The sequence below is a fragment of the Notamacropus eugenii genome, chromosome 2 (genome assembly GCF_028372415.1).
Source record: "Notamacropus eugenii isolate mMacEug1 chromosome 2, mMacEug1.pri_v2, whole genome shotgun sequence".
In the NCBI taxonomy this organism is placed as follows: Eukaryota; Metazoa; Chordata; class Mammalia; order Diprotodontia; family Macropodidae; genus Notamacropus; species Notamacropus eugenii.
In genome coordinates this window covers 376,574,308-376,594,028 of record NC_092873.1, presented here as the reverse complement: position 1 = coordinate 376,594,028, position 19,721 = coordinate 376,574,308, and the positions used below count along the sequence as shown (strand labels likewise).

The window sequence follows — 19,721 nt, the reverse complement described above, 5'->3', positions numbered from 1 at the left end:
AGGGGTGGTTTTTTTTGGTTGTTGGTTTGTTTACTCTCTGATAATGTATTTCAATACAATTTGTTTCTTTTGGAGTCCTATGCATTTTGTTTTGTGCATTTGAAAACATTATTCTGAGAGGACAACCATAGGTTTCACCAGACTGCCCAAGGAATTCATGAAGCAGGGAACATTAAGAACCTGTAATCAAGTCCAATACTCTCATCTTATAGACCCTGAAAGATAAAGAGATTTGTCCAAAATCACACAGATAGTAATTAGCAGAACTAGAATTCAAACCCAGGTCTTCTGATTCTATATCTAGTATTCTTTCCACTTCAATCAGCACTGAGTTCTAAAAGAGAAGGGGATCTTTCTGCAGCATTTGACACAAGGAACCACCACCTTTCTTCTTTATTTTTTAATTTGAATTTAATCAACACAGAAAAAGATCAACTTTTCCATATATGAAGTGGAATAGGAAAACAAAATTATATAACTAGAAGGTGCTAGGCAGTACAGTGGAGAGAGTGTTAGATTGAGAGTCAGGAAGATCAGAGTTCAAATCTTGCCTCAGATGCTTAGCTATGTTACCCTGGACAAGTCACTTAAACTCTCTAGACTTCAGTCACTTTACCTGGAAAATGGAAATAATAAAAACACCTACTTCCTAGGCCTGTCATGAAGATCAGGTGAGTTAAGCTTTGCAAATCTTTAAGTGTTATATAAATTTTAGCTATTATTTCATGAAGTTGAAAATCTATTATGAACAACTTGCTTTTCTTTATAAGTATATAATAAATTCAACAAATTACTTTCAAAGCTCTACTGCTTGTCCTCCTGATCATCATTTTGTCCTCATCGGAGTATTTTAAATACATCAGTGATTCTTTTTCTCTTTTTTAAAAATTTTAATGATATCTTTACTAACCTCTCCCTGACCCCCATCAAAATGAAAGCAAAAGAAAATTCTCATGACTGATAAGCCTAGTCCCACAAAACAAACCCCCACAGTGGCTATGTTCAAAAAGAGTGGATCATTTTTTATTCCTTGAGTTTAATTACCTCAGAGAACAATTACAAAATGGCATTTGTAAAGAAAAGCCAATTTGAAAGACTTAGGAATTCTTATGTGTGTGTGTGCTCATCATTCGTTGCCAAAGAAGACCACATGACTTGCTCTTGACTTTGTTTTGAGTGAGGGAGGGCTGTGCAGGTCACCAGCCTCACTTCTCCTCCAGAGCCATCTGAATCCAGTGACCAGATATTCATCAGGATGACTGGAGATGACCCAGGATGAGGCAATTGGGGTTAAGTGACATGCCCAAGGTCACAGAGCTAGTGAGTGTCAAGTGTCTGAGGTGAGATTTGAACTCAGGTCCTCCTGACTCCTGCACTGGTGCTCTATCCACTGCACCACCTAGCTGTCCCAGAACTCTTATCAGTGCAATGGTGACCACAAGATACTCTTTCCTTCCTTGACTTTAATGACATGGGTTTGTCCTGGTTCTCCTGTTTCTCTGATCATCCTTTTTTCCTTTCTAGCACTAGGTATAGTTACTTCTCTTGGGTTGGAAATAATTTCTAGCACCCATTCCCTTTCCTTTCTGTTTCCTTTCTCCCAGAACACAAAGGCACATATTCTTTTTTCCCCCACATTAGTCATGTTGTGAAAGAAAACACAGACCAAAACAATGCCAGCAAGAAAGAATAAAGAAATCACAGAAAAAGTGTGCTTCAATCTGCATTCAGAATCCATCTGTTCTCTCTCCGCAGAGGGTTAGCATTTTCTCATCCTCAGTCCTTTGGAATTGTCTTGGATCATTCTATTGCTGAGAAGAGCTAAGTCAATCACAGTTGATCATCATACGATATTGCTGCTACTGAGGAACAGTGTTTTCCTGGTTCTGCTCATTTCACTTTGCATCAGTTCATGTAAGTCTTTCCTAGTTTTCCTGAGAACACCCTGCTTAGCATTTCTTACAGCACAATAATATTCCATCACAAGCATATACGAGAATTTGTTCGACCATTTCCCAATTGATAGACCTCCTCACTTTTTAAAGGCGTATTTTTAAGATCTATTTGCAAGGGGAAATCATAAGATCTTCCTAATCAATCATAGATGTAGCGTTGGAAAAAACCTTAGTTCAACATCCTCACTTTACAGATAAAGAAAACCAGAGAGGTTATTTGCCCAAGGTCACACAGATAGTAACAAAGGCAAGACTTGAATTCAGGTCCTTGGACTCCAAAGTCAGCCCACTTTCCACTATGCTCTATCACATCCCCTAATCAGGAGTGTATAGTAAAAAGAAAAAAATTCCTACATAATATCTTCCTGGAATGCCTCATCATGGCCTTGAGTTCTCAGGCTAAGTCAGCAAGCTCAAGCAAGTCTTATCAAGTAGGAAACACATACACACAGGCCCAGCCTGGAGATATGTCATGAGTAGGTCAGCCTCATTAAATTCATGAAGACTCATCACCTGGCTAGACCCAGGTAATGATTTTTTTTTCCATTACCACAACTCAAGAGAAACATCTGACCATCTACTAAATCGTGAAAATGACTCATCTCATAAAATATTTTATGATTTACAAAATATGCTTGTGATTTGCTTGGGGCCACTCAGATGTTTGAAATCATTAAATAAGTACTGAAGCTGGTTTAAAGGAAATGTGCCCTTAAGCTTTCATTAAGAAAGATGAAAAAGTGTTGATTTGGAGTCCAGGGACTTGGGCTCCAAATCCTTTTGTGTGTGACATCGGGTAAGGAGTGTTAACCTCTCTGGGTCTCAGTTTCCTCATCTGTAAAGTGAGACTGGTGGACTGGAAGACCTCTAAGGTTCTTCTTATGAGGTCCCCATGTCTAGTCTGGGGAAATGGAGGAAAATGTAATCATTCCTCCCAGAACATTCTCAGTGGTTTTGAAGTATACATTTTCTCACATATTTCAGCAACCCAGTCCCTGAACTTTCCCACACTACTCAGTCCCTGGCATCTCCCCCAAGGTATCCCCCTCTCCAGACTATTTACCACTCCTTAATTCTATCCAATTTTTTTTGTATATAAGCATCAATCTCACCCTCATCAAGCTGCAGACTCTTTAGGAATCTAGTCCATCCTATTGGAGTCACAGTAAATCTTGCTGCTCTGACTAAAAGAAAGCCGAGTGCTTGAATTTTTTCCAGACAGACTCACCCAGAACCCTAACATTTTAGAGTTCCTAGAAACCCCAAGCTGCATCATCAGGGCTCCCAGAACCCCAAACCACATCAAAACCACTAGATTGTGCCCAATCATGTAATGGATTAGCTATTTCCCCTCTGTTGTATAAAACTGTAAGAGGCATCCCTGGATCAAAGACTCATAGATTTAGAGCTGAAAGATGACTTAGAAATCATCTAATCCAACTCCCTCACTTTAGAGATGAGGAAATCGAGGCCCAAGAGGTTGAAGGACTTTCCCAAGGTCACACTAGTAGAAAGTAGAAAAGCTGGGATTTGAGCCCAGTCATGTGACTGACTCTAAGAGTGATTTGACTAAGGTCACACAGTCAATGCTACACCTAGACCCAGATCTCCTAACTTCCAAGTCAGCACTCTTTCAACTAGGTTTTCCACTTCCTGGAGATTTAGGCACAAGGAATTAGGGTGACAGGGACAGAGGTATCTAGGAGGGAGTGGCCTCTAAGTAGTCATTTTTTTAAAAATAAGCATACTTAGCTGTCATTTTGACCCAACCACCCCCTTTCCCATATTTCTCCCTTCTTGGCAGGTAATTCACTCAAGTGCTCTGCCCTAATGAGCTCCCTCCCCTCCAGCAAAATCTTAAAATCAGTTTATTCACATTAAGATGTAAATGAGTGAAACGAGCTTGAAGTATAAGGGTTCCCAGGGATATTAGCATTTTAACCTGAGCTAGAGCCTTAAACTAAAGAGATGAGCCTCTTGGTTGTCTTTGAAGTGTCAGAAATGGGTGTGAGAATTATTGTTTGAGACAGCTAAAATCAATCATGATGGGAGGGGGTGGAATTGTTCTAAGGTTTAGGGCAGGCTATGCCTTTAAACTGAGCTGGTTTTTTGCTCTCAGTTTCTGGCACTACTGACCAGGTTGATCTTGTATGTTTACACCAGTAGAAAAATAGCTTCATGGTTTAGGAACCAGTCTGGCTTTGGCACTTACTGACCACATGACATTAGACAAGTCTCTAAACTGAGATTCAGATGATATGAAGGATGTAAAATGCTGGAGAAGCAAAGCTGTTATTACAGAGGCAGCCAGGTGCCACACTGGATAAAGAACTGGGCCTAGAGCCAGGAAGACCTGAGTTTGAATGCTTCCTCTGACACTTACTAGCTGTGTGACCCTAGGAAAGTCATTTTAACCAGTCTACCTTAGTTTCCTCAACTGTAAAAAGGGGATTTTAAGAGCACCTACGTCTAGGGTTGCTGTAAGGATCAAGTGAACAATTAGCAAAGTGCCTAGCACAATAAGAGACTCCTTATCTGTAAATTGAGAATTTGTTCCAAGCCTATGCCCAAGGGGGAGGAAATAGCTAATTTATTAAATGATTGCATAGACTCTAGTTATTTGGTTGAAATGCCACAAACCTCCCCTCACCCATGCATCAGAAATCTTCCTAACTAACTGAGAATTAATCTAGAAAGAACTTGATTCATGGTAGAGGGAAGAGAAAGAATGAATACCCCTAAATCAGAGAGGGTATTCTGGGAGGGGGGATTACATTTTTGGTGACTGTCCAGTATAGAAGGAGTCACAATGGACCAGTCTACATAAGGGAAACTAACATGGTAGATTCAGGAAGGCTTCACTGGCGTACTGACCCGATTTGGGATTGCTGGGAATCCCCAAAAGGGTACAGGGCAGCTATGTCCTGGAATGAATTGTCATGAAGTGGCAAAGTTAATTTAAGACCAATGGAGATGGGCAGGGTGAACCTGCAACCTAATGAGGATGAGGCTGATGCTTATATACAAAAGGGCCAGTGAAAGGATCTGGGTGGGATTAAGGACTGGTAAGTAGTCCGGAGTGGGTCAGGTGCAACAGTGAAAGGAGTATCAAGTAGGTTAATTAGGTGATCTAGGTGGGACTAAGGAGCGGTCTGTATAAACCAGTAGTCTGAGGTGGGCCAAGTGAGACAGTAAAAGGATTGTCAAGTAAATTAATTAGGTGATCTAGGAGGACTGGGGTGAGCCAGGTGTCACGGGCAGAGGCACCAGTATTCTGGGCCAGGTCCCATTGCCCCATCACAAGTGTGGTTCTGACAGAAGTCTTCTGGACTACTAACCAAGCAGCTAGCCAACCCACATTCTGCCAGATTAATAGCAACTCTTCCTCACTTATAGGGAGAGAAACTGAGGTGGAAAAAAAGGGAAGTAGGGAAACAAAAACCAGGATGAGGACTTATCCCCGCTACTTGCTGACTCATGCCTCTCTCTTCTCTCTTCCCTCTTCCCCAAGATTCTTTCCCTTGGGGATCCACTGACAGGCTGAGACACACCCATGGGCATAGGAGGAGGTGACCTAATTTTATTAAAAGAGATGACAAATCTCTTCGAAGGCACAATGGCACCAGAAAGAGCAACGTATTTGGAAAGAGAGGAAGCGGGTTCAAATCTCACTTGCTATCTAGGCATCGTTGGGTGAGTCACTTAACATCTCTGGGTCTCAGTTTCCTCATCTCAAAAATGAGGAAGTTGAATACACAAACTTCTAAGGCCCCTTCTAGCTCTAAGTCAATGGTCTTAGATTCAGATATAAGAGGAGCATTCAGGGAATGTTTCAGAGCCTAATAACTTGGTGGAGTTTTGATGTCCTCATTTCCGTTTGTTTTACTTTGTCAGGAATTGTTATAGCTATGGAGTCGATGGGAACGTATGGGAGCTGCAGGAAATTTCTGAGCATCTCAGACCTGGTCCACTTAGTTCAGGGGTGGGGAACCTGCAGCCATGAGGCCACACGTGGCCTTCTAGATACTTAAATGTGGCCTTTTAACAGAATTCAAATTTAACAGAACTGTAAAATTTGGCCTTCTAGATCCTTAAGTGTGGACTTTTGATAGAATCCAAATTTAACAGAACTGTAAATTTTGGACTTCTAGATACTTAAGTGTGGCCTTTTGACAGAATCCAAATTCACACATTTAAGGATCTAGAAGGCCACATGTAGCCTCAAGGTCACAGATTCCCCACCCCTGATCCTAGTTTAATTACCTGCCCCACCACCAACACACCACCCCAAGGAGACTCAGGCCAAGAGAAGTAACTTACCCAAAGTGATAAAAGGTAGTAAGTGATAAAGATAGGATTTGAATCCAGATCTATTGAATCCCAGTTCACTCTTATCTCTAGAGCATCATGCTAAAGAACAAAGAGAATGGCCAAAGGAAAGTCAGATATCAGCTATGGAGGGTGCTGGAAACAAAGGGGGTATTTTGTGAATAAAGGAGAAGAGGACACTGTGTTTCAGGAATTCCAAGATTTATTAGGAGGAGCACAAATGCCCACTCACATTGAGACGGTCACACAAGACACATTAGCAGGACACAAAACTTAAGGATGATATTTAAGACACCGCAAAAGGTTATACAGTCCACTAAGTAGAGGCTCAATTCCCAAGGTGCGGATGAGGTTGGGACGGAGTCTGGGGAAAGGGCAGGGGGAGGTGGGGTGCCTGCCCCCTGTCCTAGAGATGCATGAAATACACAGAGAGAGGAAGGCAATCAAGGCCATTCATTCACAGGATGAGGAAGACCACCGAGGCTGGGGAAAGCATGAGGTAAGCCTGGGCCAGGTCTCTCTCTCTCTCTCTCTCTGACTTCATTTTGTAGGAAGAAGAGGTCCTGGGGGTTGGGGGAGCTGGAGAAAGTTACTATTGTTTGAAGGGCCAGTGCACTGGCTGCTTCTGCTGCTGCTCCACAGGAGGGAAAGGTTCTTCTGGAGCCTGAGGGACCAGCTCAGGCTCTTTGATGGGGATAGGAATTTCAATGCACCCTTGAGCCTCCTGCTGTTTCTCCTCCTCCTCCAGCTGCTGCTTCAGCTCCTCTTCCTTCTGCTCCAGTTGCTGTTCCAGCTGCTGCTCCAGCTGCTCTTCTTTCTGCTCCAACTGCTGTTCCAGCTGCTGCTCCAGCTGCTCTTCTTTCTGCTCCAGTTGCTGCTCCAGTTGCTGCTCCAGCTGCTGCTCCAGCTGCTCTTCTTTCTGCTCCACCTGCTGCTCCAGCTGCTGCTCCAGCTGCTCTTCTTTCTGCTCCAGTTGCTGCTCCAGCTGCTGCTCCAGCTGCTCTTCTTTCTGCTCCACCTGCTGCTCCTGCTTATGTTCCAGCTGTTCTTCCAGCTGCTGCTCCTGCTTATGTTCCAGCTGTTCTTCCAGCTGCTGTTCTAGCTGCTGCTCCAACTGCTCTTCTAACTGCTGCTCTTGCTTGTGTTCCAGCTGTTGCTCCAGCTGCTCTTCCAACTGCTGCACTTGCTTGTGTTCCAGCTGTTCTTCCAGCTGCTGTTCTAGCTGCTGCTCCAACTGCTCTTCCAACTGCTGCACTTGCTTGTGTTCCAGCTGTTCTTCCAGCTGCTGCTCCTGCTTATGTTTCAGCTGTTGCTCCAACTGCTGTTCTTGCTTATGTTCCAGCTGCTCTTCCAGCTGCTGTTCTAGCTGCTGCTCTAACTGCTCTAACTGCTGCTCTTGCTTATGTTCCAGCTGTTGCTCCAACTGCTGTTCTTGCTTATGTTCCAGCTGCTCTTCCAGCTGCTGCACTTGCTTATGTTCCAGCGGGTCTTCCAGCTGTTGCTTATATTCTAACTGCTCTTCTAGTTGCTGCTTTCCTTTCTGCTCTGACTGTGGAGTAAGAACAGGAACTGTCTTCACAGGAATAGTGGGCTCTTCTTGCATGTCTGGGACTTGCTCAGGCACTGGGCATGGTGCAGGTACTGGCGTGGGCTGCTTCACTTGTTCCTGTGGGACAGGAACAGGTATCTGGGGCAAGGGCTGCTTACACTGCTCCTGGTTCAGGGCAGGGGGAAGGCTCACAGGCTGTTTGTACTGATAATGAGACATCTTGGAGGTGATATTAATTCTACCTAAGATAAAAAAAAAATTTTTTTAAGTTAGCACAGGGGCCCAGGACCTAGTTGAGAGGTTAGAAGCCAGGAACCATAGACAGTACCTGACTTCTCATTTGTAGAGCACTCTGCTGTGAATTGAGAAGCTCTACCATTCTCCTGAAAATGAAAGAGATTGGTGGTTTAAGCTTACAGTTAGGGATGAGGAGAGAGACAACTGTAGCTTAGTGATAATCCTTATTGGTGGTATCAAGTCAGCATCCTGGCTCTGGAGACCTTAAGACTTGTAAAAGCACTTTACACATGTCATCTCATTTGATCCTCACAACAATCACATGCTATTAAGTGTCTATGGAGTAATTTGAATTCAAGTCTTTCTGACTCCAAGTCTAGCACTTTATACACTGTACCCTGGGAACTGAGTCTTTGTTAATCACAGAGTAAATCAACAGCCCTCCAAGTATTTCCCTGAAAGAGATGCAGGCAATACAGAACATCTAGACCACCCTCCTCATATTAAAGATGAGATAAATGACTTTTCCAACGTCTAATTTGGATCTAGGCACTCTGTTCTAGTTTACCTCTTTCCAATATAACACGTTTTTGTTGTTGTTCAGTCGTTTTTCAGTTTTGTCCAATTCTTCATGATTGCAATTGGAATTTTCTTGGCAAAGATACTGAAGTGGTTTGTTATTTCCTTCTCCATCTCATTTTACAGATGAGGAAACTGAGACAAACAGAGTTAAGTGATTTGTTCAGGGTCACAAAGCTAGTAAATGCCTGAGGCCAGATTTGAACTCACTAAGATGAGTGTTTCTAACTCCATGCGCAGCATTCTATCCACTGTGCCACCTAACTGCTAGACATAGCATACTTCCTTCTTTAACAACTAATACCACTACCCTTAGGGTTGAAATGCAAATGTGAGAAAAAGAATGAAGGAGAAGGAGCCTACCCTGTGAGGCTCTTCCTTTCCTAAACCTGAAATCTGGAATAAACCAACATTCCACCCACTGGATAAGATCCTTTCAGAATTGTATGTGGAAAGCCTGCTTTCCTAGATCAGCAGTTAGAGGACCTGGGTTAGGATTTTGGCTCTGTAATTCACTTACCTTCTCTTTGCCTCAGTTTTCTTAACTGTAAAATGAGGAGTTTGAACTAGATGACCTGTAAGGTCTTATTCAGATCTAAATTTGATTCTGTGATCTTAGCACTCTGATCCTTGGTACTCCAAATTCCATTCTTGGAAAGGGATTGCTGACACGCCTCTTCCCAGATCCCAGGCTTGGGATGCACTTCCACCACCTCTTCCCTTCCATCATAAACTACATTTCTAAGCCAAATACATTATTATAGTCCCTTAAATGTTTTTTGATCATCTATGCTATCCCTTCCCTTCTCCAAGCATGTAGACAAAGATTCACAGGCTAATTATACATTACTGAGATAGGGAAACACATCCAGGATACACCTGGAGAGCATTCATAACCTTTTCAACCCTCCCTATCCCATGGCCAGCCAGGCTTCCCTGAGTTCTGTGGCCCTGAAGTTGGCCATGATGGAAACAACACTGCCCTGAAGCCCCCAGGACCAGTTGGCTAAGACTTACCAGTGTTCGCCAGGGGAAGCGGAACAGGAGGCTGCACAAGTATACAGTGCTGAGCACTGGGGTGGGAGAGGCTTTATAACCCAACCTTCAACGTGTGGGGCACTGGAGCGGGATGGGGACTGACTGGTTTCACCACCCCAAGTTGGTCAACTTCCTCCAGTCCCTTCCTGACTCATGCTCAAATCCCCCAGGGGGATCTTTCTCCCAGGGATAACTCCTATGCCACTGAAGTGTTCTCCAGCGTGACACTCACCTGATGGGGCATTTGCTAGGGTCTCTACTGGGTGAGGCATATAGCCTTGGGGTCCTGGGCCCCATTTCCTCTTCCCTTGTGACCTTAGCCAGATCTCTCCATTTCCTCACCTGTAAAATGGGCTCAGGGTTCTGGGCCCCATTTCCCCTTGTGACCTTAGCTTTGCCTCTCCTCTATACCTCCATTTCCTCATCTGTAAAATAGGATAATCACATTTATTGACGTGTGAGATGAATCTCAAAGGTTTAGAGGAAAAAGGGTATAAAGGATAGAACCCTCTGCAAAGGAAGAAGAAAGGGGGGTTGGAGTTTATCTAGGACATACCTCTGGACCTCCCCATATAAAATGTGACTTCACATTATAGAATCTTAGAAGTCATCTAGTTCAAACTTTGGCATAACTAATAAGACTAAATTTTATAAAGGTAATCTATCTTTACATCAAGTCAAGGATATTTCCCTTTTAAATTGGACAATGACCACATCCCCAGAACCACTCTGGGCACTCTCTTGCAGCAATTTAACTGAAGTCCCTAAAGGACCCTGTTCTAAAAGGTTGTCATATATACACTGGTTACACAGTACTATAGGGAGGTGTGGGGAATACATTGTGCTTCTTTTTATTTCCATTTAGAACATAAAATAAACATGGGAATGTTGCAATGCCAGAAAACTTTGTTGTTGCTCCCATCTGGGATAGATCCAATGAGGTTTCGCTGTTCTCCAGTTTCTCCTACTTTTGCATCAAAGCTGTGGAGCAAGAAATGCCAAAAAGCTCTTTGAAGAAAGGAGGAGGAGGAGGAGGATGTCATTGGTGAGAATGATGGAATTACCACCACAATCAAATATAAATTACTTTGTCATTTAAGCTCTCCTTAATCTAGTCCCCGCCTACCTTCACATTTTAAGCTCTACTCTGTTCCATACACTCTGCAATTCCATCACACTGACCTTCCCCCTTTTCTGTGGGACAGTCTTTGTATTCACGATGCCTGAGATTATCTCCCTCTTTACCTCTGCCTCAGTTTCCCTGGCTTCCATCAAGACAGCTCAAAGTCTGTCTTCTATAGAACACCTTTCCCATCCCCACAGAGGTGCTGTAACCACCACTCCTTCCCAGGTTACCTTAAATCTCCTCTATGTGTTTGTACACACACACACACACTCACACACTCACACACACACACACACACACACACACACACACAGAAGGGTACACCTACTTATTTTTTTCATATTTTCTCCCTGTCTAGAATGTAAGTTTCTTGAGGACAGGAACTGTATTTGCCTATCTTTATATTCTCTAGTACATAGTAAGTAAATAATAAATGCTTATTGACTGACTGATGGAAATGTGTCCTTCAGAAAGATCTCATCTTTCTCAACTCTGAACTTTTTTCTCCCTCCTCTATAGGTATCTTCCTTTCCCCCTGGACTTATCCCTTTCACACCAACTCCTACCCACATCCCTCCTTCTCTGCGTCCTGCCTTCCTCATATTCCCTCCTTTTCTCTCCCCTGACCTCATCCTCTCTACCCCCTACACCCCTATACTGGTGACCTTTCACTGTAACCTTCTCCTCCCTAGCCTTTCCTTGTGAGCCAAGGCTGACATAAATCTCACTGGTTTGGGGGGTAGGATAGGGAACAAGGGAGGGAGGAGAAGCTTGACTCTCCAATTCTGGAAATGGCCAGTCTCTCTCGACCTCATCCATGCCCTGTCTCTCTCCCTGTCCCATCTGCCTACACCAAAACCCTTGTAATCCTTCCTGGGGGAGGGGAGAGTCAGAGGAGTCAGACCCTCTGTCTTAACCCTATAGTCTTCCTTTTCAACTAACGTAATGACCCAGTTTTGAAGGGGAGAGGGAGGGGTGAGGAGTGAGAGAAAAGAAGCAGGAGGAGGTCCTGAGGGATGTGGACAAAAATCCTAGACCTAAGGTGGCAACTCTGGGGGTGATGTTAGAGCAGTGAACATTCTCCTCATCTCTCACAGGCTTCAAAATCATACAACTCAAAGAAGCCCAGAAACTGGGCTCCTCCTAGAACCTGTATTGCCTCACCTACATGCATGATGACCTGTCCCTTTCACCTCTGAAAGCTGAGCTCAGAGGGAACCTATGGCCCTGGCAAGTCTGTGACAGCCAAGAGCTAGTAGCTGTCAAAAGGAAATCGCACCGGTTGAATGAGTTTCTTGGGCAGGGGTATCTGAGACATCTTCTCCACCCTCTGATTCATAGCATAATGAGGGCCTTAGGGGGGAGTGTGTCTGTGTGAGCATTCTATCAGTCCAGGAAAATCAAGAAGAACGGGTGGGGGGGGGGGGAGGGAGAGAAGGAAGAGGGTGAAGGAGGGGAGGGAGCAGAGTGAGGGAGAAGATAAAATTAGAGAATCCAAGCAAAGCTAGAAAAATCAGACCCCGAGTTTCTGCCTTCAAGACCAGGTCCTCCACTTCTCTGCCCTTTGAGAGAACTATTCTTGAGTGGGTTTCTCTCTAACCCCCAGCCTGCCTCGGGGTTGACCTCACAGATCCACAAACTCACATGATGAGTGTAGCTGTTCAGCCCCCGCCCTGGATAACCAAGATGAGCTCATCTTTCACGACACCTGAGACTTCTCTGATCTCTTCCCCTGTTACCCCAGACCATCAGGGGCAATGTTAGGTCTCAGCCTGGGCCAGGAGTCCAAAGGCAGTTTCCTTTCCGGAGCAGGGAACTTGTTGGTGTCTGTCTATAGTGAGGTATTGTTTCGTCCGATATTTAGGGAAGAAAAGGGCAAAAGCATCTAAGAATCAAACTTGATATCTTCCTTCCAAATCAGATTGAGGTTAGGGTGAGAGTTAGGTTTGGGGGGGGGGGGTATAGGAGAGGCAGGGAGGAAGGAGGGGAAGCAGGGACAGCTTTCATCATGTTCTCACCATCTAGATATGCTGACATGAGCATGCATAATAGCTAGTCCTGAGAAGATATCAAATGAGATAGATCTCTGCCACAACCCTGGGCTTGTTCCTCAATCAAGGCTACCTCTTACCTAGATTTTACTTGCTTCCTCTACCCATTGGACTCACTGGGATCTTTTCTTCTCCTTCCTCTCCCTAACCCTCTCCTTCAAACCAAGCTCTTTGCCCCTAATGAAGAGAGGAAATGGAAGCAAGATATCATATTGATTGCTGTGTCAGGGAGGAGAGGGAAAGGGAGGAAGGGATAGAATTTGGAAGTCACAACTTAAAAAAAGAATGCAAAAAAGTCTTCTTATATATAATTGGGGGTGAAAATAAAATATTTTTTTTAAACGGAAGCAAGGAGGAAAAGGATTCAGGGTCCATTGTCAGACTGACAGTAATATTTTAGAGAATCCACCCCAAATATTGACATGGATTATTTGTGTCCGACCTATGGTAGAACATGCTGAGCTCATATTGGTCCGACCAGCTGTAGTTGGACACAGACATGCTCTAAGTTGATTCTAACGGTGATGTCATTTTGGTCCTCATTGAGAATGAAGGACAACAACCATTAAGCACCTTCAGCATGCCCACTATGCTAGTATTTGCTCCCAGTGCAAAGTCTGAGTCACACACAATGGAGTTTACAGTCTTGTCGGGGTATATAAGCCCCAGTACAGGTAGGTAGAATATACACTCTAACATGATGAGTGCATTAGCAAGTTAACAAGCAAAAAGATAGCCAGGTTTTAAGAGGAAAGGAAGGAGAAGGGGCATACTGGCAAGTGTTTTAACAGTGGGTTTTCTAATCTACCCCCCAAAATGTCCCCACATCATGCTTTTCAGTTTAATATGCATTAATAACATTTTCTCCATCATCAGTCTAGACCAGGGGTGGGGAACCTTAAACCTCGAGGCTACATAAGGCCTTCTAGGTCCTCAGGTGTAGCCTTTTGAGTGAGTCCAAGTTTTACAGAATAAATCCTTTTATTAAGGGGATTTGTTCTGTGAAGTTTGGATTCAGTCAAATGGCCACACTTGAGGCCCACATGTGGCCTTGAGGCTGCAGGTTCCCCACCCCTGCTCTAGACAATCAACAACACAGTAAACACTTCAAGCTCTGATCAGTAGTTTGCTGATTTCTGCTGTATAAATGCTCACCCAGAAAGTTGGAGCTGGCCCCAGCACACCTCGAGAGGGGCAAGGGCAGACTCTCCCACTCTGAGTCTCCCCTACCCCTACCTGGGCTTGGCCTGTTGCATTATTGGCTTCTCTTCCTTCTTTCTGCCACCTTCATTTTCTTTGACTTTCAGTGACTCACTTTCACTCTCTAATCCTGACTTTCCCAAGGGCTAGGGAGGCAAGCGCAGAGTGAACTTCTACCCTGTGCAGCAGATATAGGAGGGAGTGGAGGCTGGGGCCCTTCTCTAGGCTAGGTGTGCGGTATGGAGGGCATGAGGGATGAGGTGAGAAGTCAGGAAATGAGGGCATGAGGTTTCCAGAGTGCATTTCCAGCCCTGAGCCTACAATGGGCTTTTGGATGGGATTCATGCTCTCTCCCTCACATTTGAGCTCAGTCTTCAGGCCCCAAACCAATCTCAAAGGTTTTTCTAGCCTTTCTTACTCTACCCCTTTGCTAGTCTTTCCTTTTGCTTACTCTTCCTTGCTTCCTAAAGCCCTAACTCACAGTTGGATCTGAATTCTGGAGCTCATAAGGAACTTTAAAGATCCATGTCTCAATATTCCCCTCACCCACCCAAGGCATGCTGAAGGTACCTAATGGTTATTGTCCTTCATTCTCAATGAGGACCAAAATGACATCACTATGCTAGAATCAAGTTAGAGCATGTCTGTGTCCGACTGTAGAAATCTATAAATTTCTCATCCACTTATCGATGAGAAAATGAACTACAAAGAAATAAAATGACTTACCCACCATCATGATGTTAGTTTGTAGTAAAGAACTATAATAACCTCCAACTATAATAGTAATAATATAGTAATAATAATAGTAATAATAGCATTCACATAGTACTTTAAGGTTTACAAAGTACTTTACAAATATTATCTTATCTGATCCTCATAACAATAGGAGGCAGGTGCTATTATTATCCCCATGAGGAAGCTGAGATGATCTGAACTCAGGACTTCCTGTCTCTAGACTCAGAGCTCTATCCGCTAAGCCACCTAGCTGCCCACTGCTTCTCCTAGTGTCAAAGAATCTAATTTCTGGGAATGAAAAAAAATATTTAAAATATTTGCTATGTGCCTGGTACTATGTTAAGTGATGGGGATAGAGATACAAAAAGAAAGACATCCTGTCCTCAAGAGCCTTCCATTCTAATAAGGGAAAGCTATGAAGATGAGGGAGTGGGGGCTGGTGATAGGTGTTTTGGACTGGAAAGTCGCAGAAATGGTGAGTGGAGCCACACGGTAAATCATTGACATTCTCTGAGAAGATTAAAATTGATCCTGTGTCATTTTCTTATTGATCCTATTTACAATTAATTGATTCTGTTCTGTAATTGTTTAAGTCATGGATCTCTGACCCTGAACTTAGGTTCAGAATTTAGTTGACTTGTAATGGGTTTTAGAAATCCAGCTCTCCTGCTAATCACTGTTCTGTTCTTGCTTCAAGGAATTCAGCTTAAACCTTGGGGGATGTGTGTGAACACAAAGGCATCGGATCTAGTATCTTTACACCACCAAGCCTTCCTTTAATATTGTCTCATTTGCTGTCCAAAAGGATTGGTCTGTTATCTTTTGACCTTGCACCTGGACTCAAACAATGAGCATTTCTTGGCTTCAGGAGGGAAGAAGGGAGTCATTGCTAGCCCCTCATTACCAAACTTCCAACCAATCGTATTGTTCCTTGTGCCTCACCTCTGTAACCAATCATGTAGTCCTCAATCCCATGATGTCACCTAGCCTGTTCTGTTCTTTGTTCTGTACTCACCAAGACCTATAAAAGGGGAGCTGCCTGTTGGCTCAGGGTCTTTGGCATAAATGGAGGAAGGTCATTGACCCTTTATCATCAGGTAGCATGCCCCTATTAATAAATGACATCTTGCCTGAGGAAACTTAACTCAGTTTTGTTAAATTTTGATCATGATAATTCTTACCAGGAATAGTAATTTGATAGTAAATAGCAGATAGTAAAATAATAATTTGATTGTTGTTCCAAGCTCTAAACATGTGTGTTGGGGTGGGGCTGGGAACAGGAATAGCACGAAGATGACAAGAGAATAGCAATGTCTCTCACCTATCTGGGTCAGACTAGTTGTTGGATGAAACTCCAAGTCTCTATGATTTGATTTGTCTCAAGTAGGACTGACTCAAGGATTCTGGGCTCAGCTCTGATTGTGACGGAGCCTAAAGGCCCATTGGCCCTGTTTAATATATGAGTAAAAGGGTGTCCCAATTTCTGATTCATGGTTGAGCTTCATTTCCATCCATCATTCTCTCTCCTTCTATGGTGCCTTTGAACAAATGACCTCCAGATGACTGTAATACACTCCTTTCTCATCTCTGTAGAAAGGAATCCCTAGCACAGCTCAAATGCCATATCCTAATGCTTAACTGCAACCTCTCCCCTTATTAGCAATCACTCCTTCTTGAAATTACTTTGTATTCCTTTGTATATATTTTGTTTTTATCTCAGTAGAATGTTATATCCCCCCAGTAGAATGGATGTTCCATGAGGATGCCATCTTTCCATTGATGTCTTTGTCTTCCCAAATGTACAAGGTTGGCTCAAACTCAGAATCTCAGCATTCTTGCCTCTGTTCTGCTGTGTCTGGACCATGTGCTAGCTTATGTGGGTCTCAAGTTTTTATTTAAATGGGGCTTAGAGTATAAAAGTGCAATTATCTGCATACACATTCTATTTCCCCATTAGACTATAAGCACCCTGAGGTGTAGACTGTCATTTTTAAATTTTATATTCCTACTACTTAGCCCAGTGCTTTGTAATTAATAGATGCATAATAAGCTTTGAATTGACTGGAGGTGGCATAGGGGAATACTTGAGACGCATGTGGCCAGCTTCAAGCCAACATGAACCCCAAACTCTATCTAGAGCCCATTGGCCTTTCCTCCATTTTACTCTTTAGCTTCAATAATGCTTGTTGCTCCTAGAGCAAAAGCCATTCTGCTACTACCACCAGAGCACATCTTGGTCATACATTCACTCCTCATTTGCCAGAGCCCAGATATAAACCCAGATTTTCAGATTCCAAATCCAATGCACTTTTTACTATATCATGTTACCGCCATCATATATAAGGTTCAGTTGAAGGAAGTGGGGCATTTAGCCTGCAGAAGAGAAGACTGAGGAAGGACATGGCCATCATCTTCACTTTGAAGGACTGCAGTAGGGAAAAAGTGTTGTACTTGTTCTTCCTGGACTCCAGAGGATAGAGGTTGGTGAGGGCAAGATTTCAGTTCAGTGTAACAATTGGCACTGTCTCAAAGTGAATTTGGCTACTTAGGAAGGTACTGAGTTACCCATCAGTGGACATCTTTTCTAGTGGAAGTTGGTTGACTATTTGTATGAAATATTATAGAGGGGATTTGACTAGATGGCATCCTACTATGGTCCCATACAACTTGGAGGTTCTGCAGTTATCCTAATATTGTCCCTCCAAGGCTCTGATGCCTGGTACAAGCTTCAATAGACTAAGTATAAGCCTTTTGAGAACAGGGACTATTTTTGCCTTTCTTTATGTCACCCTTAGCAGAGTAGCCAGCACATTCAAATGATTAATAAATCTTTGTTGACTTGACTTGACTTGATTTGACTTGACAACTCCCATGCTTTACTCTGAATGGAACCACTATTTTTGAAGGGAAGCCCACAAGTCCGTGTTTTGTACACCTGTATTCTGTCCCTCCTTCCCTATATCTAAGCCCAGCTACCCTTTTTGTTCTGAAGAACCCTTGCCTTTCTGTCCTCCATTTTCTGGTGAAAAAATCCTTGGGATTATGATACCCATCGTTTAACAATAATAATAATTATAATTAATAACTTATATTTCTAAGACATTTTGAGGCTTATCAGTCATTCCCTCCCCCACAATAACCCTGCGGCATAGGCATAATTATCATCTTGGTGGTATAGTGAATAGAGCATTGGATTTGGAGTCAAGAATATCCAAGTTTGAGACTAGCTGTGGGTAAGTCACTCAATTTCTCATAGCCCCAATTTTCTCATCTGTAAGATGAGGATAATAATAGCTCCTACTTGCTGGGACAGTCCAATGAGAATATATATAAAGCATTTTGCAAAGCTTAAAGAGCTATATAAATATTAGTTATCATTATTCTAATTTTATAGATGAGGAAACTGAGATTCATTACTATGACAAAAGTCTGTCCCTCACTAGGCACATTCAATTTCTTCTTCATTTTTTTTGGGGGGGGGGGACTGGTTCTCCCTATCTCATCTGGGTTTAAAGGACAGTGGCCACTCATGGATCCCATCCCAATACTGATTGGTTCAGAAGCTTTAACCTGCTCTATTTTTCTGACCTAGGTTGATTTGTCCCTCCTTAGGCAGTCTGGTGGTCCTTCACCCTCAGGGTCTCAGCATATTAGTACTGTATTTAAGGTGGACGCTTGGTCCTCTTTAGCCCTACTGCCACTCAGAGCTCCAAACCTCAAGTGATTAGCCTTGGCCTTCACAAACAGCAAGGACTACAAGGTTATGTTACTACACTTGGGCTTTTTGCAAATCCCATCAACAATCACAGAGGGAAATTCATTTCTCAAAGAAGGCAACCTGAGATTTAAGATTTGCTACCATGAGAATCTGTCTGTGTTGGTCCTTGGTTATCAAAGAAGACCATGACATCAGAGAAATGATGACATGACTGGCACTTGACTTTTTGAGTGAGGGAGGGCTGTTTAAGGTCACCAGCTTCACTTTTCCTCCTGAGCCATCTGGACCTAGTGACCAGATATTCATCAGGATGACTGGAGAAGGCCCAGAATGCAATGGGAGACCTTGGCCTTTTCAGGCACTCACTTAGAATGAGGTAAGGCCATTCAGTGACTAAGCCTCTCTAAGAAGTAATCAGGGAATGGCCCCTTTAATAAGCAAAAGAAAAAAATAAGTAAGTCAAGCTGGGAGGAAAAGAGCAACAGTTATTATTGATAATCACTCTGAAGCCAGGAGGGTCCCAAAAACAGCCATCAAGTGAAGTTTGGGCAGGAACCTATTGGTGTGCAATCTATGGACTTCAGCGTACACTGGTTTAAGGTTTTGGGAAAGGACAGAAGGAAGGAAGGAAGGAAGGAAGGAAGGAAGGAAGGAAGGAAGGAAGGAAGGAAGGAAGGAAGGAAGGAAGGAAGGAAGATGTGAGGTGATGAAGGTTTGTACCAGAGTGGTGACAGTGTTGAGGAGGGGGTTATTTTCAAGAGACTGTTACAAAGGTGAAATTGACAGCGCGTGAGAGATAGTGAGGAATCCAAGATGACTTCCTAGGTTGAGAGTCTAAGGCACTGGGAGGATAATGTTGCCCTCTACAGTAATAGGGAAGGTAAGAGAGGGAAAGTTTTTAGGGGAAAAGATAATGAGTTCAGTTTAGGATATGTTAAATTTAAGATACCTACCGGACATCCAGTTCGAGTTGTCTAAAGAGCAATTTAAGATGTGAAACTGGAGGTCAACAGAGAGACTTGGGCAAGAAAAGTAGATTTGAGAATCATCAGCATAGAAATGGTAATTAGATCCATGGTAGCTGATGAGATCACCAAGTGAAGCAGTAGTGCTGGTTAATGTTTAACACCAGACCGCTGGGGAAAAATGTAAGCAGGATACAGTTTTAAATTTAATCTTTTTTAACAATTTTCTCCATTTCTTT

At 43.2% G+C, this 19,721-nt stretch overlaps 1 protein-coding gene across 2 annotated transcripts; it reads right to left on the bottom strand.

Annotated features, from left to right (window-relative positions):
* Positions 1-6,468: 6,468 nt before the first annotated feature.
* On the bottom strand, positions 6,469-19,492 carry LOC140528805 (uncharacterized). Of its 2 annotated transcripts, none has more exons than XM_072646977.1 (2): positions 19,471-19,492; positions 6,469-8,075 (listed from the first exon to the last, which is right to left on the bottom strand). In XM_072646977.1, the coding sequence occupies exons 1-2, from the start codon at positions 19,475-19,477 to the stop codon at positions 6,877-6,879; spliced, it is 1,206 nt and encodes a 401-aa protein (XP_072503078.1). In that variant the 5' UTR covers positions 19,478-19,492; the 3' UTR covers positions 6,469-6,876. The 2 variants fall into 2 exon arrangements, with proteins under 2 accessions (XP_072503078.1, XP_072503079.1); XM_072646978.1 differs by lacking the exon at positions 19,471-19,492 and adding an exon at positions 9,667-9,769.
* Between the last annotated feature and the right edge of the window lie 229 nt (positions 19,493-19,721).